Genomic DNA, 27940 nt, shown 5'->3' on the forward strand with positions numbered 1-27940 from the left:
TGTTCTCTGTGCGTAAAAATATGCACGTGACCTCAGCGTATCTGAGGCGTTTTGCGTTATGCAAGGGGAGCTATTGGTTTCTATACACAATATAGAACGTGCCTCCAAACATTTCACGTATATTTGGGTGTCAACTCTCTTTTGTGCATGTTTGTATATGACGCGTATTGCAAGGGTTCTATTGACCAGATTCAGCTGATGTCATCGCGACAACAAATCTTAGTCGTACCTTTTTGGGAGTCAGTTCCCTGTAATTTATACCGTGTAGCACGGCTCAAATTTACAGGTAAAGTCCACGAGACCACAGAGCTTGTAGCTCAACATATTTATAGGACCAGAATTTATTTAACAAGACCAGATTCTTAATGAGTTGAACAAGCATTAAAAGAAGTTCTTTCTCATTTATCTTGTGTGTAGAGTCATAGTGTGCTTCAATACTCAAAAGCATTTAAAAAAAAAGTATAGACTTTTACACAAAGATATTATTATTATTACAAAATGAGGTATTTAAATAAACTGAAAAATAAATACCACCAGGCTTGAGTTCACTGGCCTGATGCTGGATCTGGATCTGGTTATGATTATACTCTGATAAAAACGGATAACCGCATCGCATCAGATGCTATAATCACTGGCCTCAGATCCTGTGGTTTAATGTTCATTTCGATCCCTGTGTAGAGACCACATTCACACAGTCACAAGGGCCCAAATTCTGAAGCTGTTAAGCAGAAAATACTGCTTAGCAAAAAAATAGGTTGGGCACCAGTACCAGTCACCACAATTCAAACTTCACCAGTTTCTGCTAAGCGATATTTGTCTGTGCTTAAGCAAGTTGTTGCGCTTACAGGCTTTTTTAAAATTGGACCCATATCTTTACATACAACTCGACTCCCAAACTAGCAGACCATAGGCAGGCAGACAAAAGCCACGCACAATGTTAGTGCCAATAGTTCAATAGTTCATATGGTGTAACGGAGGGGGTGAGTGCAATAGTTATAAAATATGTACAATATTCCAGTGATGGGTAAGGAATCACGTATTTGGGAAGAGGATGGTTAGAGGGGGGTTGACTCCGCCCCTCAAGTGGACCTTTTCCTAATCTTGTATTTGCCCTTCTGCATCTGAGAGACGTAGATCCTCATCTTCTGATTGTCTGCTGTTTTCCTCACCCAAACCTGTCAGAGAAAACAACGAGAATTATTTCAGATCATTCTAAAGGAAAAGAGAAATGTTAAACACACTGTTTTAAGATTTTCTGTATAATAATTAATACATGTGCCCCACCCTCCTCTCCAGCGTGATTCAAACCTAGAGGTTGAGAGCGAGGAAAGATACCACCACGCCAACCCAACCACCGATCATCAGAGGATACAAACTGCCTCTAGCTACCGGGCAATCTCAGTAGTCTAGTTGGTATTAGACACTGCTCTAGAATTGCAAGGGTCATGGGTTCGAATCCCACCCGAGTCATATGCCTGTGATATTTTTTACAGGACTCGGGAAAGTACTGAGTATACAGATCTAACACATATCTGTGTATGGTTTTAAAAAAAATCTTATTACTCGTCATCAGAGCGTTAAAATAAAAAACAGTAACAATTCTCTTCTGACCTCATTGGTTCCAATAGAGCTGATGACTGCACTGACTTTACCAGTGTCTTTGGAATCGACGTAGATGTTCTGCCCCCTGTGAAACCAACGCTTCTCGTAGAAGAGCTTGCTGTCTGCAATGCGGACGATATACTTGGGCTGTGAAGGCGCCCCGCTGGTGCCTGCGTTACTGCCGCTGGGAACGCCACCGCTGTGGTTGTTGGCCGTTGTGTGAAGCTTGTCACTGGAATTAGCTGCATCAATGGGAATGGAACAAGAGATGGACTTCATTAGGAATCGTTAGTGTCTACAAAAGATATAGTTGACTATCGTTAACCGTACGCTTTAGAGTAGAAACATCCTGGTTGAAATCAAGATTCTTTGTAAACAAATTATCAAGAATATTTACATAAAAAAGATCAAACATTATGTAGGCCTATAGCAAATATCACCAAGAAACATCTACAAATATCCTGCACTAGTTTAATGTTTTAGGCCTAATATGTCAAACAATTTGAAGGCAAGTTACACTTAAACAACTACATATAGGTCACTATTTGTTTTATGAATGACTTGAGATAGAAGGAGAAGAAAGCAGAGGGAAAGGGGGGGGGGAGGAATTTGTAGCCACTGTTTCTTTGAAATTAACTTTGAATTGGGGGCAGCCAATGTAACCCAAAAGGGGAACAACAAAAAAGTACTGCAGTGTTTAAAATACAAAAATATATTGTTAAAACAAAGAATGGCACAGAAGTTAAAACGCTTTAAAAGCATCAAATAAAGCACAAAATATGCAGAGAGAAACACACTTATTGAAATCACATCCATACATGTACATTGGCACAAAGATGCATTAGGCCTACTATCAAATGCATACAAGTGACAAATGAACATTTGAATAAGTGTGACCAGATGTTAAAACACAAGACAAGCATCAATATGCAGAGAGAAATAAACTTATTAAATCACATGGATAAATTGGCACACAATCAAATGCATACATTATAACAAGTATCACAATGTACCATCAAACGAGGTACGACTGTCGCCCTGGGGATTCCCCATTGGGAGAGCAAAAATCACAGCAGGATAAAAAGTATACACCAATTGGGGTAGTTTGGGCAATAAAAACAAAACCACTAAAAATGCACATCAATACAATATACAGTATCAAATATCACAATGCACCATCAAACGAGGTACGACTGTCTCCCTGGGGATTCCCCAATGGGAGAGCAAAAATCACAGCAGGATAAAAATATACACCAATTGGGGTAGTTTGGGCAATAAAAACAAAACCATTAAAAACGCACATCAATCAAATATACAGTATCAAGTATTAATAAATACCTTGGACGGTTTCAAGTCTCTGATTGGTCAAAACCCGGTCACGTGTGGGAGTGTTAACGGTGGTATAAAGACTGGCTTTGGAAAAGAGCGAATAAGTGGCCACTAAATCAGCATACATTGTGTAAACCTTGCGCGTTGCACTGTATCGCACGCTTATTTATATCCCTGTTAGTTTCATTGCAACTTCGCGCACTTACGCGTATTTATATACATGCATTTGAAATCATATCAATACACCACTCACTGTACATTACAAAGCACACATTATTCATAAAACTAATAATTCACTCATAATTCAAAAAGAAACTCACCTGAGGATTTCTTGGTGGATGAAGATTTTAGTTGCTGTAAACAAGAAATCAAACAAAAACAAAAAACAATCTAGTTAGATGCAGACTCTTCTATCATTCTCAGGTTGCATTCATTCATTATAAAACCACCTTTATTCTTTGCATATCACAATAAAAAAAATGTTCAAAGAGCACTACAAATATCTATACCATCATAACAAGTCAGCGCATGGATTTAACAGCAAAGACTTCTACCCTCAGATAAAACAAGCATTTTTTAATTGCCAATGGCAATTGCAAAAAAATATGATGTTGTTAAATACTTTTATATTTAAAATTAATTATGTATCCTTTGAAAATTGTCACTAGAACAGGGCCCAATTTCATGGCTCTGCTTACCGTAAGCACAGAATCGGCGCACACGGAAGCAGGGAATTCTGTGCTTATGGCAAGCATATTTCACGGGTTAGCGGCAAATTTGTGCTTCTGCGCGTGCGTACTCACGTTACTAGGCATTCTACGCTTCCAAGGCTAGCGCAGAAATTCGGCGCTTGCACGTAAGCGGGGAATCGTGATCGTAAGCGCGGAATTCGGCGGTAAGCAGAGCCATGAAATTGGGTCCAGATGTGCTTAGTAATCACAACACGCTCTTGAATTTGAGATATAAATTTGTTATTATAGAGGAAATTGTGAAAAAAACTTAAAAAACAGAAGAAACACATAAAAGTGTAAATACCAACAATATAACATGTTTCCCAGGCCTACTTACTTTGTTTAATGCTTTCATATCGCTAGCTATCTCATCATCCAACAGCAAGAAACAGAACTGAGGTGAAGAAAAGTCAAAGAAACAAATGTCTCCAAGAAACAAATCAAAGAATACAAAATCTGATTAATGTAGTAAGCCCATTGATTTAAATGTTTGTTTAGTTTATAAAGTTTGTATAGTTTGTAAAGTTTGAAAGTTTGTGAAGTTTGTATGGTTTAAAAAAATAATACAGACTGAACAGCGGCATCACATAAAGTTGACAAAGTTTGTAAAGTTGACAAAGTTTGTAAAATTTATAATGTTTCTCAAAACTAGAAAGTTTATACATGTGTACACTTTACAAAGTTTGTAAAGTTTATAAACCTCATAAAGCTTATATTTCCAAAGGATATCAGGTGAGGGTTTCCTCCGCTTCTCGGGTAAAGGCACCGGCTCGTTCTGCCTCCTCCTCAGCTTCCTGGTGCTGGCCGGCTTAACCTCCAACGGATCCACCGCTAAATTGAAATCAAAATTAAGAAAGCAAACAAAAAAACGGAAGAAAACAAATTAAACCCGGCTTAAAGTAATACTTTTAAAATGCTTCTGACACAGTGGTTGTTTTGTTACGCCATCCAAATCAGAACTAAACTGAGGGTGAGTGGGAAATTTAAGTCTGATCCCTTCTTTAGAGTATGGAGTACCGTTAGGAGACACAAGGTACAGCACAAGATGGTGGCAGCAAGATGAAGATCTGCAAAGAAACAACTATTTTGTTAATGACAACTACAGATTATGTGTATGGTTTAACTGCTTCTCTTTTAGTAGCATTTTCCAGTGAATTGACAAACAATTTGCAAATTAGAAAGTCACTGTTGATATGTGCATTCTAGGAACCAGATAAGAATTCCAACAAAATTCAATGCTCACCACCCGTCAGCTCCAAGGCCGTTCTGTCGCCCTCTATCATTCGTCTTTTATCTTCCAGCTCAATCAATAGATTTTCTTTCAGGTCCACTTTCTTTTGCTATTCAGGGACAAAAAAACAATAACAAAAAACGGTTCTAATCATACATTTGTCAAAATATTGATCAAAAATGCATATCATGAATACAGGTTCTCAATAAGCCAAAATGGGGCCACACTATTTTGTCCTTCAAAGTTTCAGTGAAGTTGTATTGATTGGAATAGGTCAGAAACAAGATGCGATAGTTTCCCGGTGACACAAGGTAAGGGCAGATTGCAAAGTTATACATGTACATGCCGCATTCACACCGTCATCGGTATTTTTTGCGGTTTGCGTCAGCGGTTTAGTTCAAGAATAAGTCATGAGCAAAGATCTTTCCTTGACAGGCACACATAGCAAGTTCAGAATTCAGATTTACAAGTCAAAATCAAAGTAGATTAGGATAAAGATTTGAAAGATTGTTTTTTTTTTAATCACAAGTCTCTTACATCAAGATCTCTGACAGCATTCTTCTTCTCTCGGATAAATTCTCTCTCCACAGCTTCGATCTAAACAATAAATTAATACAACAAGGTGATAATATAAGACCAACGGTAATAAGGCCACAAAATCAAATAAACATGCTTAGCATCCTGCCTTTTGGAAATCAGGAAGGAGGAGGCCCCCCCCCCACCCCTTTTCAAAAATGGCAGCTTGACACATTTTTCAAGATAACCTGCCTGGCTGTTTTATAAGATAGGTGCCAGGGGTTTTCTTTGGAGATTTCTTAGAAAGGAATAAAGAAGTAAAAAATCAGACAGGGACGCAAAATATAATTATTTCGTTTTGCAGGGCTTGATGGATTGGTCTTTTCCTTGTAAAATATATGTACTTTTGGACACTATTGGTAATTACTCCAAAAAGGCCAATATACTTAGTAACGAGCAAGGGAGAGCTGTTGATAGTATAAAACATTGTGATAAACAGTGCCCTCTGAAGTAGTGCAGTTTTTTTTTAAACAGGTAATTTCTCACTCAAATTTTATTAAAAGACTTCAGGCCTGAAGTCTTTTTAGGCAACTGAAAGCACTCAAACTTCTGTCACAAGGATGTTTTTTCTTTCATGATTTTCTTGCAACTTCGACGACCAATTGAGTCAAAATTTTTACAGATTTGTTTTTTTTAAGCGTGTATTGGGATACACCAAGTGAAAATAAAGCTGTCCGTTGCCCTTACAGGGTAGAAAATAACTTGTGTATATTTTTTATATTCGCCAAAACTTTATCTTTCTTTTTACCTCATAGCACCTTGCCACCTCTGCCATACGTAATCTTTCCTTATACATCTGCTCCAGCTTCTTGAGCTTGCGGTTTAGTTCAGGATGCGTTCCGTCACTCAGGCTCTGCAGCTGCTTCTTCAGTGACGCTAACTTCTCCTTGTACATCCTGAATAAGCATGAAAACATTTGGAAGTCAACAATGACAAGAATGGCGAAGTTGGGCAATGAGAATCAGTGTTCTCCAGGTTAAAGACATTGGGCACTATTGGTGATTGTCAAAGACCAGTCTTCTCACTTGGTGTATCTCAACATATGCATCAAATAACAAACCTGTGAAATTTGAGCTCAATTGGTCGTCAAAGTTGTGAGACAACGATGAAAGAAAAAAATACCCTTATCAGACAAAGTTGTGTGCTTTCAGATGCTTGGATTTCGAAAAAATGATTCTAAACTTGAGGTCTCGAAATCAAATTCGTGTAAAATTACTTCTTTCTCGAAAACTATGGCACTTCAGAGGGAGCCGTTTCACACAATGTTTTATACTATCAACCTCTCCCCATTACTCGTTACCAAATGAGGTTTTATGCCGATAATTATTTTGAGTAATTACCAATAGTGTCCACTGCCTTTGACATGAATCCCTACTCACTTTGAATGAAGATGTCTGTAATATTTGGAGTTTTCAAATTCAATAGTCGTTTTTGAGAAATAAAGTAAAAAACACAGAGCAATGATTTCAGGAGAGTCGCGCAAATCTGTTGTACTTAAATATTTAAAGGGAAGCTTTCTACCACCATTATCTTTGATCAGGGTAAGTTTAATGAAAATATGTGGATGCTTGTGTTTTGTGTCGTACAAAAAGTACCCAAACCCTTTAACAGTAGTCCACTGGCCGAACGCCATTTTAATTAGACATAAAAAACAAAACTTTTTATTGCCCTTTTGGCTAAAAATTCGAGAGGGTCGGTCGGTCGTTTTTGTTGGGGTTTTTTTTTCCCAATAGGCCCTAACGTCAGAGGAGAGAAGAAAAAATCCACACACTTTTGGACGATATTATCCCCAAATGTTGGCCCTAAATAATACTTTTTCAAAAAACAAACAATTTTCATGAATTAGTGATTAAGCGGTTTCATCGTTAAAGATCTTCGTTTAAAATAAATCATCGAGATTCAAAGATCGGTAACAACGCACAGAACAATTATTTATCAATGAACTTTGCCCCGCATCGTGCATGCCCTCAATCGGCGAAAATTATACATGTTTGAATACATGTATGGTTCAAGGCTGTACATTGCACCACTCTACAGGCGTGCGGCACACTGCGTTGCAATTCTTTCTCAGTTCGTGAATGTGCGTATTGTGTTGGAGTCTATCAACAATCAAAGCCAATCAAATCAAAGCGTGCGGACTGTTTATGCACTTTGGATGCAGTGGGTATTTCCATGGTGTGGGCGACAGATCGAACCATGTGGCCGAGTGCATGGTCGTGTTTTAACATTTTGTTTACGATCGCAGTTCCGATGCTGTAGTTTTGAAGTTGGTTTTGGCTTGTCTGGTACTTGTTAATTATTGTATTGAATGCAGTCTCAAAATAGTCTATTTGTCTATTGTTAGGCAAGGGGCGGCCCAAGTTTTAGCTGCACAGACAGACAATATCAGACACTTCATCGTCCATCGTGATTTCTGACAGCACTCAAAAATAATATTTCAGCTTCGAATTAAGGGTTTATTGTCGTTTATTGGGCATTCAAAGTATAAAATACTTTAATTTATATTTGTTTAAACACCATTTGAAAAAAAAAAAAAAAAAAAAAACGTGACCGTGGATTTCTGACTTTTTTGGTCGGTCGGAAAAGGGCAAAAAAAAGTTTTTTTGTTCAGCAATTAAGATTGGTACACAGTTAAGAAAAATCTAAGATCTCTGCAAAAATCTAGCTGACCAACTCAAATAAAACACAAACAAGTGTGAAAAGAACTTACTGTTCTTTCATCTCTGTGAATTCTTCTTCAAGCTTAGCTGCGTCTGTTTCACTGGCATCCTCAGTGTCTGTCAAATAAATAACATTGCATGGATAAAACAGTTCACGAATAGTTTGCTATTAATTTGCTATTAATTCATTAATTTTCAATCATCATAAAATTTTACTTTGATATAATAGGCTGTAATATTTCTAGCAATAATTTACACCAAATCAATTATTAATTATTAAATTAAGTATCACAAAGAAACAGAACTGCACAAGTGACACAGGCCAAATATGGTAGGGATCAACTTATAATTATTTATTTGTTTGTAGTTAAAGCATTTGGTTACTTTTTACAACACAAAACACAATGTCCACAGATGTACAATAAATTTATTGCTGTAATTTTTAAGAAATGAGTAAAACAATGTCAAAAAATTATGTTTTACATGCTAAAATAATTTTCGTCTTGTTTTACTCATTTCTTTAAAACTTCAGCAACTCAGCTGTAAGTACTTTAAAGGCAGTGGACACTATTGGGAGTTACTCAAAATAATTATTGTCATAAAACCTTACTTGGTAATGAGTAATGGGGAGAAACGGCTCCCTCTGAAGTGATGTAGTTTTCGAGAAAGAAGTAATTTTCCACAAATTTGATTTCGAGACCTCAAGTTTAGAACTTGAGGTCTCAAAATCAACCATCTAAACGCACACAACTTCGTTTGACATGGGTGTTTTTTTCTTTCATTATTATCTCCCAAGTTCGATGACCGATTGAGCTCAAATTTTCACAGGTTTGTTATTTTATGCATATGTTGTGACGGCTAGTCTTTGACAATTAGCAATAGTGTCCACTGCCTTTAAGAACAGCTTTCTACCATCATTATCTTCAAACTGTGTGAGTTTTCTGAAACCTGTCGACATTGTGTTTGTGTCCTACAAAAAGTACCCAGCCCTTTTAAAGCCATTGGACCCTTTCGGTCCAGAAAAAAAACAAAAAGTTCACAGATTTACAAATAACTTACAGGGTTTACAGAAGGTAGTGGTGAAAGCCTTCTCTTGAAATATTATTCCATGAAATGCTTTACTTTTTGAGAAAACAGCTAAACGATATCAATTCTCGTTAACGAGAATTACGGATTTATTTTAAACACATGTCATGACACGTCGAAACGCGCGGAAACAATGGTGGGTTTTCCCGTTATTTTCTCCCGACTCCTAAATTTTCACAGGTTTGCCATTTTATATAGAAGTTGTGGTACACGAAGTGTGGGCCTTGGACAATACTGTTTACCGAAAGGGTCCAATGGCTTTAACAAAAAAAATTTTTTTTTTTTAAATTAAATTGAATTGAATGGTTTAGGCCTATTCGTCAAGTATATAAAAATACATGAAATTTAAAATCCTTTTGTACAGCAACACATCAAATATTAAAATGTAAAAATTGCACAAGTTAAACCACAATACCACAGAAAACAAAATGTTTATTTGAGTTTGTTTACTTGAGAAAAAATTCCAATGTGCTTCTGACCATAGAGTCTCTGTCCTTACTCTATGTTCTGACATATAATCTGACAAATTACTTCTCCCTCGGAAATACCTTATTGTTTGTTCATTTGAGTCTGTTTACTTGAGAACAATTGATAATGTGCTTCTGACAAATAATCTGACCCAAGTAAGTTAATATAATTGTTAATAATTTTGTTAATGACAAAAAACAAGTTACACCATCAACAAGTAAAATGTAAAGAACACAATAATTGTCTTTAAAAACATTATAAAAAAACCATTACAGTTAATTTGCTGTTGTACTCATAGATTGTAGGATACTGTAATTGTATCAATCTGTTAAAAAAAGTTATGAACAAGTAAAAATAAAAAAACCTGCAGGACCAGTTTAAAAAATAAAATCAAGCCAACTGGTCATGCTGTCCCTGCTGTCTAGCCGTAATTTGAAAAAAAGTGAAGGGCAACCCATGCCTGGCGTAATTATTAACTAAGATTTAGATGACCGGCCGGGCAACTGCGTCTGTGAAGTCACTTGAATTTAGATAAAGTGGCAGGCGTTTTCAGCAAACAAAAACATAACAAACTAAATATAGAAAATAAAAATAAAAATAAAATAAACCAACATTAATCATTTAATGAAATTAATAGGTTTTTTTAAAGGGTTTTTGGACCATCACCAATGTTGGTATATTTGGCAAAAATCATAAATAAAAAAACAAACTTGAATTTCTTTTTAAAAGGTCGACTTGGAGGGAGGTCCGACTTGCTTGATGTAGTCGTGTTATTGTGACCAGGTCGACTTGTCCAAACCTCCGGACTCCCATGCAGTCGACACAATTTTGACTCACCTTCGTCCGACTCTTGTTCGTGGTAAATATCTTTGCCGTCGTCTCCGTCACTGAAGTCATACTCGTACGCTGGGTCAAACACTCTAGGCATGCTAGGTGCTGACATTCTTGCTAAAGTTGACACCATTGTGTGGTCCAAAAAAGACTGAAAATGATGTGCTTTCTGACACTAGCGTGTAGCGCGTTGTGTCCCGTCTCGTCTTTCACAGTTTATGCCAAAACATATTTTTAGGCTGGTAACAAAAAAGCATAGAGTTAAAGTTCTTTACACTATTACAGTAAGATATTCGATAGCAAAGAGGCGGATGCCAGGCAATAACTAACAAGAATAGTCATGCGCAATCAACCCTACGTTGACCTCTCTAAAATTAGTCTTTCTACACAAGGCGTTTGTTCGTGACTTAGATTATGATCAGATGCTTGTGTAAGAGACTAACAGTTTGATACTCCGTTTAAAGTCTGGTTCCCCTATGCAACAATGTTGAACGATGTACAAATATTCCAGCGTACCAATCTTTGTTTGTCCATTTTCAGGAAATCTTGTCAGAAGTACACGTATCATTGCAATTTGAGTAATAAAATCTTGTTGATTTTATGCTTGTGTGTGAAACAACGAGAAATAATTTCCTCTTTTTAAAAGTAAAAAGGTGAGTGCTGTCTGAAATAAACGGCTTACTTGTTGTATAGTTTCGATGTGATGTTAAATTTCTGTGATTATGAATGATTGTTTACTGTTTTAGTTTTTTTTATAGTTTTGTAAGTTTCAGTGGAAAAATTTATTATGATCAATTCAATTATAATTATATGATATGAATGAATTCTTCTCAAAGGTAGCAAATATTTTTGAAATATTAGGAATCAATATTTGACTCAGATTGTCATAACTAAAAATTGTACAATTTTGAAGACAGCAATGATCAATCATTCAATAATGAGTTTGATCATTTTTTCCTTGAGGTTGTTATTATTTTAATTTTTATTGTTGTTTGTTTCATGTACTGTATGATTATGGTGTATGTTGTTCAAATGTTTGAAAATGTATAAATATACTCAACAAGATTAATACTTGTAAAAATGCTAGAACAGAGCCTTGTTGACATTTATAAATCAAAAATAAAACATTAACATCGTGCATACACTGTATTCTCAGTAATCACTATATTAGAATTTATGATTGTAAAAAAAAAATGAATAATTTGAATTAAAATTTAAAAAAAGACATTTAGAGTTAGAGTTAAGACAAATTCAAATTCAAATTGATAAAAACAAAATTGGAGTCGATATAAAACAAATCATTCGCTTTTCTAAATGAAAACTCATCCACTGGTTCAATTGTAAAGTTCATGTTATAATATATAGGATAGGCTACCAATCCTTTAGAAATCAGAGAAATATTTTCAAATAAAGTCCATTGCCATCATATTTTTGGTTGCCACAATCAAAATAAAGCCTGATACCATATTGTGCACAACATAACTAACACACTCGGACAAAACAGAACAAAGATTTTTTCAATTTATGTTGTGTTTTTATAATTTATAAATAAACTGTCTTGATAAACTCTTATTCAAAGGCCAGCAAACGAAGTCAGATGTTCAAGTTAGTGAAGCAGTTTCCATAGCAACGATGGCCTTCCAGACATTTCAACAAGAGTATATTCAAACGCCGCCGATCACTAGGGCTTATTGCACATCATGCGTGCTGACAACACTTGCCGTGGTGGGTAGTATAATAGTAGAGATTCTTCTTCATTTATCACTATCTCAACATTCTCGAAAGTGGTCTGCTGGCCAAACGCCAGTTAAACTATCTGAGGACTCGTCAAAATTCACTTCCAAATGGTCCGGCTGGCTAGTTTAGTATTGAAAAACATTCCAATTTTATACGAATCATGGAGTAGTGCAAAAGCTGACGGATCAGTGAAATGAAAATCGAACTGGTCCTGCTTGCTAGGCCTACTGCTGGCCAGTCACAGAAAAAGCTACAATGTGATGTAAGGGCAACAAACCCTGTATCTTCCTTAAATGATTTATAAGCATCCTTCCCCACTCTAAAAAAAAATAAAATAAACATCATTGGAACTTAGCACCCAAACTGCGGTTGTCACAGCTCAATTTCATAAAGCTGTTTACAGTGTTATAAAGCAGAAAATGGTGCTTAGCAATTTTGTCCCTCATACTTTGATGATGTAACTAATAATTTGATCTCTACACAGCAATTGGAAATCATAACTCCTTTCCAGCTGTACTTCAATCCAGACCTGATCTTCAACCAGTATCAGGTATTAGTCTATCTTCATTCTTTATACAACTATAAATAAGGGAATCAATGTGTGGTGAAGAGGTTTTCAACTAGTGGTTTAATCCCAACAAAGACTGGTGTTGATAATTTTACCGAGACAAAGTCGAGGTAAATTATCAAGAACCAGGCCTCGGCGGGTTTAAACCACTAGTTGAAAACCGATTTAACACACTTTGATTCCCATTCATATACCTTTTCGGTCAAAAACATCAACACTTTTTGGTCAAAAGGTAAAATAAATGCAAAAATTATAATTGTTCAATGATTTCTTTCAACACAACACCCCTCCAGCTATGAAATGGTAAAGCCCTCCGCCGCCCTCGGGTAAACAACTCCTTATAAGGGAATGCTGTGTGCGTATCACATGAGGTGGCACAACTGTTTCAGCCGTTGCTCTCGACTAATTGGAATAAAGAAACTGTCTTAATATAAGAACAGGTGCAAGCTCGCGTGTCACGCCCATGTTTTTAACACTTTTTACTGGTCATAAACAAAGGTTTATACACACCCACGTGACGCGCTCTCCACCAATAGGAATAGCGAAACTGTCTGAGGTATTTATGAATATAGTTTTACAAACAGTTTACTCTGCTTTACTCAGGAGAAAGCTTGGATACTTCCCGGATACTTTGATACTTTTCCGCCCAAATGTGCATCCTCAAGCTCTACTTGTGCTGCATCACAACCAGTAGTCACGCTTTCTCCTGAAGACGAGCAGAGTGTACTATTTGAAACATCAAGTCCACATAAACTCTTTTAGGAACCAGCACTCCTACAAAGAGACTTTAAATATGGTTGTAAATGTACCCGCAATTTTACAATTTTATAGTTAAGTTATATCTTATTTTCCACACTATACAACGCTTCAAACACCTCATAAATTATGATGAATATTACCATTCATGTGTAATCCCTTTGAAACACAATTTATTTTTGTTTTACCCCGTACAGTTATGGCGACTCGTTACCAATTTTCTCTTCTTCGGTCCCATCGGATTCAACTTTCTATTCAATATGATATTTACATATCGATATTGCCGCATGCTGGAGGAGGGGTCATTCAGAGGTCGCACTGCTGACTTCTTCTTCATGTTTTTCCTTGGTGGACTTGTAATGACTGTATCCTTTAATCAAGATTTCCAATAAATATTACCACAAACTAGTTTCAGTTAGACCTTTCTTTTGCAACATCACAGCCCGAGTTTTTGCCAACCCAGATTGGAAAACTATGGAAAGCCATAAGTGCAAATCAAGAAAAGATCGCTACTTTTGGTAACAATGTAACAAAATTTGTTGATTTTGTTAAAAACAAAACAGCTAATAGAAAGTTTGCAGAAAATGTAGAATTTGGTTAAAACATCTGTTAATACGATTGAGTGTTTTTACTAACATTCGGCCGACCATGCCAACCAAGACAATTTGTTTATCAACAAAAGAAAGGTCTATAATTATGCCTTCTGTGATGGAAGTTGTAAATTAAATTACTTTTCAGCCTCTGGTTTCCAGTAAATCTACCATGCGTCACTAAAACTGAAAAATGTCATCAACTAAGGTGGTCATATTGTCTTGGTGAAAACAACTATAAAACTGATCATGTGTTGTCCTGTTTGTACTTACTTTGATTGTGGCTATCAAAATAAGGCCGGGATGAGTTTGAAAGTGTATTCCAATGTTATTTTTCCCTCTTACTTTGACATTATTTTAGCCTAAAATATTTATATGTAGTGCTGAAATTAATGATGTGAGTTTTCAAAGTCAACCAAATACATTTTAAAGTTGTAATTATCAAACCAAAATAATTTCCGTTTAGGTTCGACTGTTATCTGCCCTTGACTCAAACTATTAAACTCAGGTCATCTCACTCTTTGTCAACTTAGTCTTTCTCGGCCAGGCCTTCACGATAATGCTAGTGTATGTCTGGAGTCGGAGAAACCCATATGTCCGCATGAACTTCCTGGGGTTGATGAATTTCCAGGCACCCAATCTACCCTGGGTGCTGTTGGCATTCTCTCTTCTACTAGGCAACCCAATTATAGTTGACTTCATAGGTGAGTCAAACTTGGTTAGCAACTAAAGGTGATGTGATGATGATGATAATAATAATAATATCAAAGTCTTAGTGCACGTCTCTACCAACAAGGTACTCAAGGCGCTTAGTTTATACATTTTTACAGAAAGATAGGTTACTGAAGTTGTTAATGCGGAGACCCAATTACGATCACAGGTTGTGCTTTGAAGTTGGTTTATCAGTGTCATCTCAGCTTCTCCACTCTGTGGACCTGGTTCAAATCCTGTCCTTCATGATCTTCCCGTCAAGGGAACTCTGCAAACTCCCACAAGGGGATATAAACACCAAGCTGGCAGCGGCCAATCTCTCTCATGCAAACGTTGGTTTAGCGTCTATGATTATGAGTTGCACAAATAGGAAAATTGTGATCCAGTACTACAGGACAATACTGATTTTAGTCATTGTGAAATCAGCGGTTTAGTAGGATTCAAACCCACAACCTTGGGATTGCAACCTTTTTTTACATAACCTCATTTTCAAAGTAAAAAATAGTCCTCACAATACTTTATACTATCGAAAGCTGCTGTAGGCTTCTAATCAAAAGTTTTATCGCCTTTAATTTTAAGAGCCATTAACCAAGCGAATACCTTCCCTTTGACAAGTTCAAAGTCACCAGAAATCTAATGCCTGTGATTGGATTTTATTTTGAATGCAGGTATTGCCGTTGGGCATGTTTATTTCTTTCTGGAAGACGTATTCCCCATGCAGCAAGGAGGCTTTAAAATCATCAGAACACCAGGAATTCTGTAAGTCACAAAAATGTGTAATTTCTGTATGCAAGTTCGCCCCAAACAAGGCAAGCAAGCTTAACACACATCAAAATAATAATATTCGTTATAAAAGCCCGTCTTGAGAAAAGGGCTACTAGAATAAAATAGTTCAGATAAAAATAACTTTGGCGGATAATAAGATCATTCCGTGTATAGCACATAAACTGTGATTGCAAAGTCTCAATGCACAGTGCAAATCATACAAAACAATAGTATTGAATGGTGAAGACGGTATTGAATGGCCAGACAGTAGGAGGGTTGACTGTGTACTGTGTATGCATCAGTTTTCCTGCACATTTTGCACACTGTATGCAGTCGGGCAAAGTTGGTCTGTCATTCAAGACCACATGCATCTGATGAAGTGGCTATGAAAGCCCATTTATGCAGTTTTGTTATGCAAGTAGTTGGTTTTTGAGTGATACCACAATTCGCAAGTTGGCTTAGTGGTATCTGTCTTCACCTGTAATCTCTAGGACCCTGGTTCGAATCCCGCCTGTGGGCACTACATGTAGGTTTATTGGGTTACAGTCCCAACCTGACAGCGTGGGTTTTCCCTGGGATTTTTCTTCCCACAATTAAAATTTCCTTCCTTGTCCTCTCTCCATTGGGGTTCTTTGGCTAGTATAGTGATCAAGTTCGCTCTGAGAACCATTGGCTTCACAACCAGAATTAATGAATTAATTTAATGGTCAAACAGTAGGAGGGTTAATAAATGGTGGTGTAGTCTTACTCTGAAGAAAGTTAATCAGACTTTGCCATCCCTTTTTTTTACGACAGGAAAAGAATATTTGATGCCAACCCAGAAGACGCCAACTATAACCCCCTCCCCGAGGAAGATAGACCAGGGGGATTCGATTGGGGGGAAGGGACACGGCCGCAAGATCAACCAGCCGAAGATGATAATGCTGCCCCAGACCAATGAGTTATTTATTCGGAATGTCAAACCACACCCGACATCAAACCGGAAGTGTGTATGCTGCTCTTTGGACTCAAGGGCCAAGGCATTGTGATTAGACTGCAAGGCATGGAACTCCAACGGGGTTCGAATCCACCCCTGACCATTGACAGTACATGCCAAGAAATAAGCATCGGGTCAGATTTGCCCGTCCTTCCTCAGTGACTTAAAGCCAACAGGGCAAATTACCTTGTCGTTTCACAAGTCTGCTTTTTTTTTACTTGTCCATATCCGAACTTAAAAAAGTTCTTTTTCCTTCATCATTGCCATTTGTGCGGGACTTGAATTGGAAGTCATATGAACAATCAATAAAGTGGTTTTCTGCAGTCAACTGTGAGAAGTGAAGAACAACTGGGACCAGTTTTCACTGGTTCCCTAATACATTTTAAGACATGGCAGAAGGTGATGTGTTTCATCTCCATTTTCTTTTGGACATATTTTGAGAAAGTATATTTTTTGAAAAGACATTCATGAACACCTTAAGGAGATTATGAGTTCCAATTGGTCGAAACATAATCACATGGTTGTGTTTTACTGGTCTTATTTCACCAATAAAGACATTAAAGGGGGTAATTAAGAGCGGCTGGATCATGCGCATTCAGTGCTCATAGATTTAAATGTTTTGCGCTCAAAGATAGGTGTATTGGCGCACAAAGATGTAGGCTGCAAGCTTTCAACTTGGTTTCTTCAATCACAGGGCCACAATCTTGCTGGTCCCAAACTGCTGTTTAAGACCTTTTCACTCTATTGGTAAAAACACCTAAATGCAGAATAGTTTCATGCATCAGAACAGGTGTTATCTTGATTTTTTCATAACATTGTTATGTCTCGCACAAAAATGCTGTACCTTGGTGCCATTGGGTTTGTTGGTACATCCGAGATACATGCATAAAGTTACATACATGTAATAGAACAAGAGGGAGCACTCTGTACACACACTTGAAATTATTTATTGAATTTAGACCATGACTGAACTTGGCAAGCCTGGGGTACAGTGAGTACTATACAGACATCAATGGTCTCTAGAGGGTTAAAAGGTCTGTACTGAGTGAGTCAAATAAAAACAATCAGTAAAATTACAAAAATGAACTCCTTGTCTTGCTTCCATTTTGTCTCTCTTGCATTAAATTTTGTAAGCCATTTTCAAAAATACAGCTTTGGTTCCAGCTTTGGCTCCATTAGTTATTTTTAACCACTGTTTTTCTCTTGAATTAGCTGCGAGTGCAGTAAACGTATAAACACATTTCCCTTTTATACAGAGGTTCATGAATACAAAGTAGTAAGTACTAATATTAAGCCACAAGTGGGCAAAGAATAACAATTTCAAAAGTAACAGGAACAGATTTTACTCTCCCAAAAAGCAAGGGATGGACTGTATCTCAAGCCTTGCTTCCAAGGCCCACTTGCCCACAGGCAACCCCAGTCCTCCAAGTCCTTCACTCTGTGGTCATTGTAGAATTGTTTGTCCTACCATAAAAGATCAGTATGCCCAGCCCAGTGATGAGTATTTGTTATTTGGGCCAACAACCCCCAGTTCTCTGCAATTTTTAAACAAGTATGCAAGTCGCCAGACACACAAGACCAGGGCCCAAGTTCATAGCGCTGCTAACTGTAAGCACACGAAAAGGCATGCTAACCTTCCGATGCTTACCGCACAAAAATAAATGACGTCACAATGTAAATCCACGGTAAACACGCAATATGGCCGCCCAATTTTTCTGCTAACCTGTGAAATACGCTAAGGCTTAAGCAAATTTTTCTGCTACAGTAAGCACGAAAAATTTGCTTACCCTTAAGCAGCGCTATGAAATTGGGCCCAGAAGGCCACTTCAAGGCTATCTACATGTACTCCTGGGCTGAACCAGGGTTTGGGTATCATCAATCAAAAGCCTGGCTGGTAGAGCAGAAAGCTCTACCTCCTCAACTTTACTAAGCAATCAGGGTTATTTAAAGTGTCTTGCTTAAGGACACAAGTGTCGTGACCGGGAATCGAACCACACTCTGCTGATCAAACACCAGAGCTTGAATCCGGTGCTCTTAACTGCTAGGCAATGACACGCCACAAATTGGGCAACTTCATGAAGAGGATTTGGTAGGGTTAGGGTTAAAGTTCATAAATTGTTATATCATTTTACTATAAAATCTTTTTCTAATTTAATCGCTCAGAAGAGTTATTACAAATTGCCACTCACTGGAAGTAGTGATCTTGAAGACTCGCTAATTACCGAGTACTAACCATAAAGCCTATTGTGTAAAATATTAAGCTGCTGGCATTGTTGGAATATTTATGAATAAAAATGGCAAAGATTTAGTGAAGGATGTTTGTGTATTGTGATTGAGTGTAATTCTTACAAGGTCTCTTATTGATCAATGATAGGATCAATGTTTGCTGAATGCATTCCAAGAAGATTTGTTAGTAACAGGGTGTATAAAGAGGTAACAGGGGCAAACTGTTCGACAAGGCCTTAGCAAGGATTAAAGGCAGCGGACACTATTGGTAATTACTCAAAATAATTATAAGCATAAAACCTCACTTGGTAACGAGTAATGGGGAGAGGTTGATGGTATAAAACATTGTGAGAAACAGCTCCCTCTGAATTGACTGATTATCGAGAAAGAAGCAATTTTTCACTAATTTTATTTCGAGACCTCGGATTTAGAATTTGAGGTAATCAAATCATGCATCTGAAAGCACACAACTTCGTGTGACCAGGGCGTTTTTTCTTTCATTATTATATCGAAATTTCGACGACCAATAAACTCAAGTTTTCACCAGTTTGTTATTTGTGCATATGCTGAGATACACCAAGTGAGAAGACTGGTCTTTGAAAATTACCATTAGTGTCCACTGTCTTTAAAGGATATGTGCACAGTATTGGTTAGATTGAAAACATAACTGTTCACAGCTTTGCGCATAACTTACATGGTATAAAGATGATAATGATGGAAAATCTGCATGCATTGAAACGTTTTTGCTTCGAACTTTCCAGTTGTTTGAAGTACACCAATACTTTTGATCTTGCAAGTCCAAAACCTGATGTTTAAAAACAGGGGAAACATACAATGTATGATGAGGCAATATTTCTTGTGACTCTGATGACCGATTAAAGGAACATTAACGAATTGGTTGTTGCTAACAAAACAGTTGCTAGCATTGTAAGCACTTTATTTAATCCACCCTATACATTAACTGACAAACCTGTCAAAGTTTGAGATCGATCGGCCATCTACATGTAGGTCACGAGAGAACAGTGAAAAAACGATTACACATTTTGCATTGCATCGATGCCAACACAAAAATGAAAAAAACGCTCACTAAGCAATAAACTCCAAACGCGAAACTAGATTATTTCAAGGGATGTTTTCTCTTATCATTATAATTAGACCATGTAAGCTTTATGTAAATCTGTGATCATCATGATTTTTGTTTCTTTCCTATTAAACTTGTTTGGTATTTCATGTTTTTATTACTTTTTTTGTTCTTGGGAAAAATCAGAAAAATTGTGATTCAGGACATCATATGTAGGTTAGCCCTTGTACTCAATAAAAAGTTCTGTACCTTTTTTTACCAACCAAAATGTAAAGTTGGGCAAAGACATTCCATTGAGGAGGGGGGGGGGGGATTCTGCAGAGTGGTTAGGCTATGCCATGTTAATAATAATAATAATAATAATAATAATAATATCAAAGTCTTATATAGCGCACGTATCTACCAAACAAGGTACTCAAGTCGCTTAGTAGATACATAATACAGAGAGAAGGGTTATTGAAGTTTTAAGTTATGAGACCCAATTATGAAGCACCTTATAATGGTTTACAAGGTTCTACGGGGTCATTTAGCAGCAACAGCCAGGAACACCGGGGCGAACCCCTTCTCTTTCCGATAAGTGCACTGGGTTCTTTTACATGCGTTACACAACACATGGGACCAACGGCTTTACGTCCCATCCGAAGGACGAAGCAATAGTTAAGTGTCTTGCTTAAGGACACAAGTGTCACGGCTGGGGATTCGAACCCAGTTTGAATTCGGTGCTCTGAACCGATCCGCCACGAAACACTGCCACCCCTCCATCGCTCATTGCAAAGTAAATTTTTCTGCTAACAATTATTTTGATTAAGTACCGTTAGTGCCTCGTACAAACACAAAACAAAGTTATGCCACTGTAGTCCACACCAAATACATGCCTCAACGTCAAATCTGACTTTCACAAACACAAAACAAAGTTATGCCACTGTAGTCCACACCAAATACATGCCTCAACGTCAAATCTGACTTTTACAAACACAAAACAAAGTTATGCCACTGTAGTCCACACCAAATACATGCCTCAACGTCAAATCTGACTTTCACAAACACCAAACAAATAAAAGACATGGATTATAATATGCTAATTTCTTTAATCTCTTTGCTGTTCCATTCTGGAACAATCATACAATAATAATAATAAAGATATTAATGAGTCATATGAAAGATTACATTCTCATAATAATGGCTAAGTCTTTGACTGTTAAACATCTCCACACTGCTTCAAAGTGTGAAATAGCATTAGTCAATGGTGTCTGTTTTTTGTTTAAATCTGTCTTAAAAGGATAAGCTGTATTTAAAATAAATATCTAGTACAAAAACAAATGAGTACAATTTTTTATTAGGCAACAAAACTAGCTTGATTGTAGAAGAACTGAGAAAAGTACTAGAAAATAGTAAAAGCGATGAAATCATTTTAACATTTTATATCATAATTTTCATTTAAAAATTTGAATTACGTTATTGTGAGTACTGGAAATAAAATAATGAAATCATTATTTAAAACTGTATAGCCACTGTGGCTGGGAACTGCGCAGTCCACTTCATTTCACGCTGCAACCATTTTGGTCAAGTTCCCTGTTTTGCAGTAGCAATAAGGAACACAGACTTCCATAATACCCCAAAAGGTGACAGACTATCTTTATTTAACCTCCGACCTCATGAATTTTTCAAAGGAAGGAAACATAAGATAGAAACGAATTAATGACGGAAATTTGCCAAGCACATACAAATTTTAGCCTACAAACACTGGTTACTTTGCCCAATTGTATAAAGCAGTTAAAAAATACCGCATGACAAATTTCTTTGCTAAGAAAAAATAGAGTGGGGCACCAGTTACATTAATGTAAGCTTACTGTAATTTTGGCTGGCAACCTGTTTTTATTAAGCAATACTTTTCAAAAGTTGTTTTATGAAATTGGGCCCTCGCAAAAAGTATTTGTAGGGGTTTTTGGTTGGTTCCACATAACAGCACCTCATTTTGTAGGAAGACCAATTAGCACTTTCTGCTTTAAACCAAGTAGTCATAAATTATATTTTATTCTACGATAAGTTACCAAATACTCTATATATGACATAATATTATTTAGTTCATTTTCCTTCATTTATTACCAAAACCATCACCATGAAATGTTCAAGGTATTGACAAGTTGTTGCGGTAAGACATTTGGGTTCCAGTTGACAGGGGCACCTGAATTAAATTACATATTATTTTGGATTTAAATTACACATTTGGTTATTTTGGTTTTAAACCTACATAAAAATACAGATAAATTTGTGCAAAGGGAACGGGAAAAAACATAGGGAAGAGTTGTTCAAGGAGTTTTTAATAATTTCCATAATGGAAATTATGAAATTTACAATAGTGCGGCCATTTTGTATTTCTATAAGAAAAACTCAAATAATTAAGGTTTTTTTTGTCTTCAAATTTTGATAGGACAGATTTTCAACCCTCATCCCCCAGGTCAGTGTGTAGAGAAGAGTTTTGTTAACCCATTGTTTTTATTTTAGTCTCTACTACAATGTCAAAGTGTGTAATTTGGCTAGATAAGGGAGGAGGTATTACTTTGGGGGGGGGGGGGGGTGGTTATAATTGTTCCTCTAGAGTGCTTACATTTTGGCAGTGTGCTTTCTCTCAACAACACATGGTTGATATTTGAACAAGGTGATCAGTTCTTAAGGCTTACTGTTGTTAAAAGAGTCATGTACACATTGACTATGAGTGCACAACCCTAAAATACATTTTCATTATTTTAAGGATTTTAAAACTCTGGCCACATTATGAAGGTTGGTACACTCAGGTGTCCCCATTATCCAGGTTCAAACCACAAACAGATTTGCAAACTATAAATAGTACTAAATACAAAAAAAATCAACAAATAAAACAGAAAACAGAACAAATATAGAACCACATCAACTAAAATAAATCTAAACTTTTGCCAACTCCAATTACACATCTCGTTACATTTTTGCATTATAGAAATCTATCTATGTACAGTAAATTTAAAGCATTTATAAACAATAATAATAATAATAATAATAATAATAATAATAATAATAATAATAATAATAACTAAATGTGTATATTATTTCAAAATCGCGGCTAGTGTTAATGAGAGAAACTTCATAAACAAATCTGACGATTACTCTAATGTTGCGCCAAAGTAAAAGTGTAACACCTAAACTTTGTGTGCATTAAAATAAAATCTTTGATCGGCTCTTACAGAATATCAAACAATATAAAAAAGTGTTAGGTTGCAGATGAGAGTGGCAAGCCAATGGATCTATGGGGTGTTTGAAGGGTTGAGTAATGGGCCACCTTGCCCCCCTTGCAAATGACCCTCACCCCAACCCCCACACCCCAACAACAGATCCTTAGGGTCCACCCCTACCAACCCCATGCCAAGCATGACTGTGGTCGGTACTTTAGTACTGAAACCATCCAAACCGGGGAATTAGTTTTATCGCCAAAAAAACGCAACAATTGCAAAGTTACAGAGATTTTCTTTTGGATCTTTTAAAGATCGACACATAAACTCGGCACCTTGGAGCTACTAATATTAAAGGAATTGTTGTACAATGAGCCTTATTTCAGAGAACTATACCACACGACTTTCTAACCAATGATACCATCCTGTTCTTAAGCCTGGTTTATACTTCACTTGAAGCAAATTCAGGTTACACAACGATCGTTACACGCTGTTTTCCCAATTGTGACGCAAGAAAATTCGCTTTTGCTTTCGCGGAAAGTATAACAGGCTTAAAACTAATAATTCTTACATAATAATAAAAAAAACAAATCCACGATGACTCATGCTATCAAATATATTTAAAAAATATAATAGTTTTAGTTTGTTGCGGCTTTGTTTTGTATTTGCTTTTGTTTCATTTATTCATAATTTGTTTATTTACCTGCCTATTTATTTATTTCATTGTATTTATTTATTTATTTATTTTATTTTTGATTTAATCTGAGCTCACTCCAGAGCCCAAGCAAGAACCTAAACCAGAGCCCAAGCAGGAGCCCACACCAGAGCTCAAGCCAGAGCCCAAGCCAGATAAGGCCCCTGTTAATTCTGAAACCTGTGGTCAAATCAAATCGAGTAATTGTGGAATTGCCCCCCCCCCCCAAAAAAAAAAAAAATAAAACAGATCTACGCCATAAATAGAGACCAAACTCAATCACACTGACCTTATAATCAAAACTGACGAAGTAAAAAAATCACAACAGTATGATCGACCTTTATAATCAGTACTGTCTATAACCATGTGAAGCTTCAGACTTACTCTGCCAGAATATAACATAACGATACATAACCAATGCCTAACTCCAATGGACTGGCCCCAACCTATATTATATGTAAGGCAAACAGCCATCACATGCTGCAATCATGGGGCTGAATGTCTTCCTTAAACCAAAACTAGTTTCCAAAAATTAAACTGGAAGCAGGCCGTCTGCTGCCACCAACCACATACATGAACCCAACCATCAGTCAGTGCCTGTTCTCATCCTAAGCTTTGCGTATAAAACGTACTGATTTAATCTTATGTACTGATGTTTAATATACAAATAATGACCTATCTTTTATAATATATTTTATGATACAAATCCACACTATGATACATAATACAAGTACTGTAGCGAGAAATTATAAAGTATCGCACTAGAAGACATCGTAGTCGCCATTGGAGAGTTTTCAACTTAAAAACTTTTCCTATTTGATGTCTCAAGAACTTGGACAAAGCAGCTTGGAAATTAACTCTTAAATACCGACTGGATTTGTAGACTTTCTTTTCTTAGTTTGGAGATGAGAAGAACGAAAAACGAGGAAGACATATTTATTGACTGGTATCCAGCGCCTTTGTGTGTGCTTTCTAATATGCTGAGGGTGGAAGATAAAGTAGTCTGGCCCCTTTTTGTACTACTGTACAATTGTTACCATTGTGTACACAGGGAATCAGATGGCCACCTTGTGACTAGGGTCCACTAGTGCATGATCCCTACGTAGCTATAGCACCTTGATGCAGTTCGCTTAACCCTTTAGTTACCATAGCGACTTGTACGAAAGAGCCGTAGCGGCCGCATACGGCTGCAAGATTTTGCCACCTTCCACGCACCCAAAAAGGTCAAAGCAAAGGCCATGTCCTGATTTTTTCCTTTACCAATGTTTTGCATGTTAACATAGCACATGTACCTACATTACAATTCTGCCACAAATGGCTGCAACGTGTTGACAACTTCAATGCATCCAAAAAGGTCAAATTACAGATCATATGCTGAATTTTCTTTTTCCAATATTTTGCATGTTAACATAGCACATGGTCAACATTTCTGATGCAGACCAAAGTTCTGTTTTATGTTTTGTTTCAGTTTTCGGGTTTACAAAGAAAAAATAACTAGAACAGGGTATGAATCTGCGACCTCCGGATTTAGCCCCAACCTATCACGACCCCCTGAAACCAAACGAATGTTTGGATCGCCACCTGTCGAAATTAATACGTACACATGGGCCATGCATTATGGCGTATTTCGTATTCCACCGAAACATTGCATTGTATATGTAACCAGCACCAAAAAAAGCATAGAGACCGTTCTACTCTAGCACCTACCACAACTGAACTAACAAAACAACATAATAATGAGGAACCCCTTCCCCTGAGGGATTCGGTTATAACTGCATTGCAAGCACAACATCCTTGCGAGGAAAACAATTTTTAGATTTCTTAATCTTTGATATAAATTCAAAATATAACTCTACAAAGTTGGTACTGTTTAAACTACTTCTTAATATCTCATTTGTCTTTGGTAGAATATTCTTCAATTTTCTTCTGTTTTTTACTGGCATCTACGAAGTAAAAATAACAAAACAAAAAACAATCGTTACAAAAACTTGCATTTAAATAGATAATGCATTATAGTTGTATTCTTTGTTATTATAAAGCATTAATTTTTTTGTTTAAGTTAGCATCATTATTTTTTATAGTTCTCAAAATACTCTTCAAGAATTTATTTTATTTCAAAAAATATTTCTCTCGGCAAACTCTTGTTTAGTATCAGTACTACTACAATGTAATTGCTTTGGAAACAAACCTTAAATGGAACTCTTATTTTTTTTAAACTTAACTTAAATATTTTTGAACTTTTCATAGTGTAAATTCATTATTTTGTATCTTAATAGGCAACATATGAAAAAGTATTCAACACTAATAAACTGTTTAGCCCCATCATGCATTGTAATGGTTGACCTTTGACCTAAGCCTAACGATCCAGTACTTGCTTAGAGGATAGTTAAAAGTCTATCAACGAGTACTTTTGAAAACTGCATTTTTAAATCCACAGCGTCACGGTTCCCCGCGTTCTTTTCTTATGGTAAAGGATGAAACCATGATTGAGTACCAGCCTAACCAAATCAAAACCCACCAATTGGTTTACAGCTACAGTAGTCAACATAAACATAACTGACCATCGCAATTTAAACAGGTAAAGAGCGCAAAACTGTTTTAGTTTTAGCAGTTAGCAGTTAGCCTTGCTCCTTAATATGTTTAGAATATTTTTAAAAACGATGGTAAAAGTTCATCGTGTACGGATTTCGTCCTTAAATCAACACATCGAGCCCACTCATTTTATCTAGATGATAAAAAATAAAAAATATATTTTCTGAGGTTGTTGGTTTCGACGAACCGGCCCTGGCTGGACCTCACACTATACAATTTCCCTGCCGTCCAGGCTTCGGTCCGCATTCTTACTGAAGAGCGCCACCAACTCGCTGCTGCTTCGTAGCGGTGACGCGTGATTGGCCGCAGCCTCAGCAAAGCTGACCAACGCCTCGCGCAGACGCTCAATCTCTATTCGCATGGCCTTCTTGTCGTTGCGTTCCTGAGGAGAGATCAGATAAAATAAGAAAAAATTAGAAGACATAAGTTTGATGAAAGGATATCATAGGGTGAATGCTACCACAAAGTTAATCCATGAAATTGAAATTTTGACCTCTTTAATTGTTAGCAAGCGTTATGGATAGGCCTAGTACTAGTAATTAAATACAGTTCAAATGTTATCCCACAAAAAAACAATTATGGATTAAATGGAATAAGTTTCAATAAACAGATGTCATGTTATGAAATGAAACTGTAAATTTTAGCATAATACATTAACATATGATAGGATTGTTAAATAGAGATACATGTACACATAAAAAGAACAACAGTTAAACATTGAATAATTACTTTCATTATGCTAAAAAGAAAAGCATAGAAAAGCAGTACAAATGGAAATGCAATCAAATGTATCACAGAAAATACACAATATACAAACGCATCAACAATAATCAATGCACAAATAGATTATTGACAATGAAGTCAATATACATAAATCATGTGGAAGATTGTAAAAAGTGCAAAGAGAATACATGTAGCATCTGATAGAATAGCAGTACAACGAAGAATGCAATCAAATATATCACAGAAAATACACAATGGATCAACAATAAGCAATGCACAAGTAGATTATTGACAATAAAGACAATATACATATATCATGTGGAAGATTGTAAAAAGTAACAAGAGAATAACATACGATAGAATAGAATAGCAGTACAAAGAAAAATGCAATCAAATATATCACACAATGCGCAATGGATATAAATGGGTTAACAACAATGCACAAAAAGAATATTGACAATCAAGATAATATACATCATGTGGAAGATTGTAAAAAGTACAAAGAGAATAACATACGATAGAATAGAATAGCAGTACAAAGAAAAATGCAATCAAATATATCACAGAATGCTGCGCAATGGATATAAATGTCTCAACAATAAGCAATGCACAAATAGATTATTGACAGCGAAAACAATATACACGGCCATGTAATGCAAGACCATTTTGGAACAAAGGGGAAGGGCTTTATATAACACCAGGCACAATTTGTTCCAGGTATAAAGTGTTAGGAGTTTCACTTTCCCTGTTGTGAGTGAGAAAGCTGGGTACGATTACAGGCCACAGCCTTCTGGACTGACACAG

At 36.5% G+C, this 27940-nt stretch overlaps 3 protein-coding genes across 6 annotated transcripts in view; 1 reads left to right on the forward strand and 2 right to left on the reverse strand.

Annotated features, from left to right (window-relative positions):
- Positions 1-236: 236 nt before the first annotated feature.
- LOC117290789 (sin3 histone deacetylase corepressor complex component SDS3-like) lies at positions 237-10718 on the reverse strand. Of its 2 annotated transcripts, none has more exons than XM_033772345.1 (10): positions 10521-10718; positions 8180-8246; positions 6218-6365; positions 5431-5490; positions 4906-5002; positions 4392-4493; positions 4000-4061; positions 3252-3285; positions 1612-1844; positions 237-1175 (listed from the first exon to the last, which is right to left on the reverse strand). In XM_033772345.1, exons 1-10 carry the CDS (start codon positions 10645-10647, stop codon positions 1080-1082), a joined length of 1026 nt encoding a protein of 341 aa, XP_033628236.1. In that variant the 5' UTR covers positions 10648-10718; the 3' UTR covers positions 237-1079. The 2 variants fall into 2 exon arrangements, with proteins under 2 accessions (XP_033628236.1, XP_033628235.1); XM_033772344.1 differs by having other exon boundaries at positions 4392-4505.
- A 335-nt stretch (positions 10719-11053) lies between these two features.
- LOC117290837 (derlin-2-like) lies at positions 11054-18230 on the forward strand. Its single transcript, XM_033772396.1, has 7 exons — positions 11054-11167; positions 12094-12239; positions 12736-12801; positions 13773-13940; positions 14674-14869; positions 15545-15635; positions 16437-18230. Exons 2-7 carry the CDS (start codon positions 12147-12149, stop codon positions 16579-16581), a joined length of 759 nt encoding a protein of 252 aa, XP_033628287.1. The 5' UTR covers positions 11054-11167; positions 12094-12146; the 3' UTR covers positions 16582-18230.
- A 5580-nt stretch (positions 18231-23810) lies between these two features.
- LOC117290233 overlaps positions 23811-27940 on the reverse strand; it is a 31310-nt gene continuing 27180 nt past the window's right edge. For all 3 annotated transcript variants that reach the window (XM_033771502.1, XM_033771501.1, XM_033771500.1), the window contains exon 5: positions 23811-26795. In XM_033771502.1, the coding sequence (XP_033627393.1) occupies positions 26622-26795 (174 nt within the window). In that variant the 3' untranslated portion in view covers positions 23811-26621. The remainder of the gene's footprint in view (positions 26796-27940) is intronic.

This window comes from Asterias rubens, chromosome 5 (assembly GCF_902459465.1).
Source record: "Asterias rubens chromosome 5, eAstRub1.3, whole genome shotgun sequence".
Taxonomy (NCBI): domain Eukaryota; kingdom Metazoa; phylum Echinodermata; class Asteroidea; order Forcipulatida; family Asteriidae; genus Asterias; species Asterias rubens.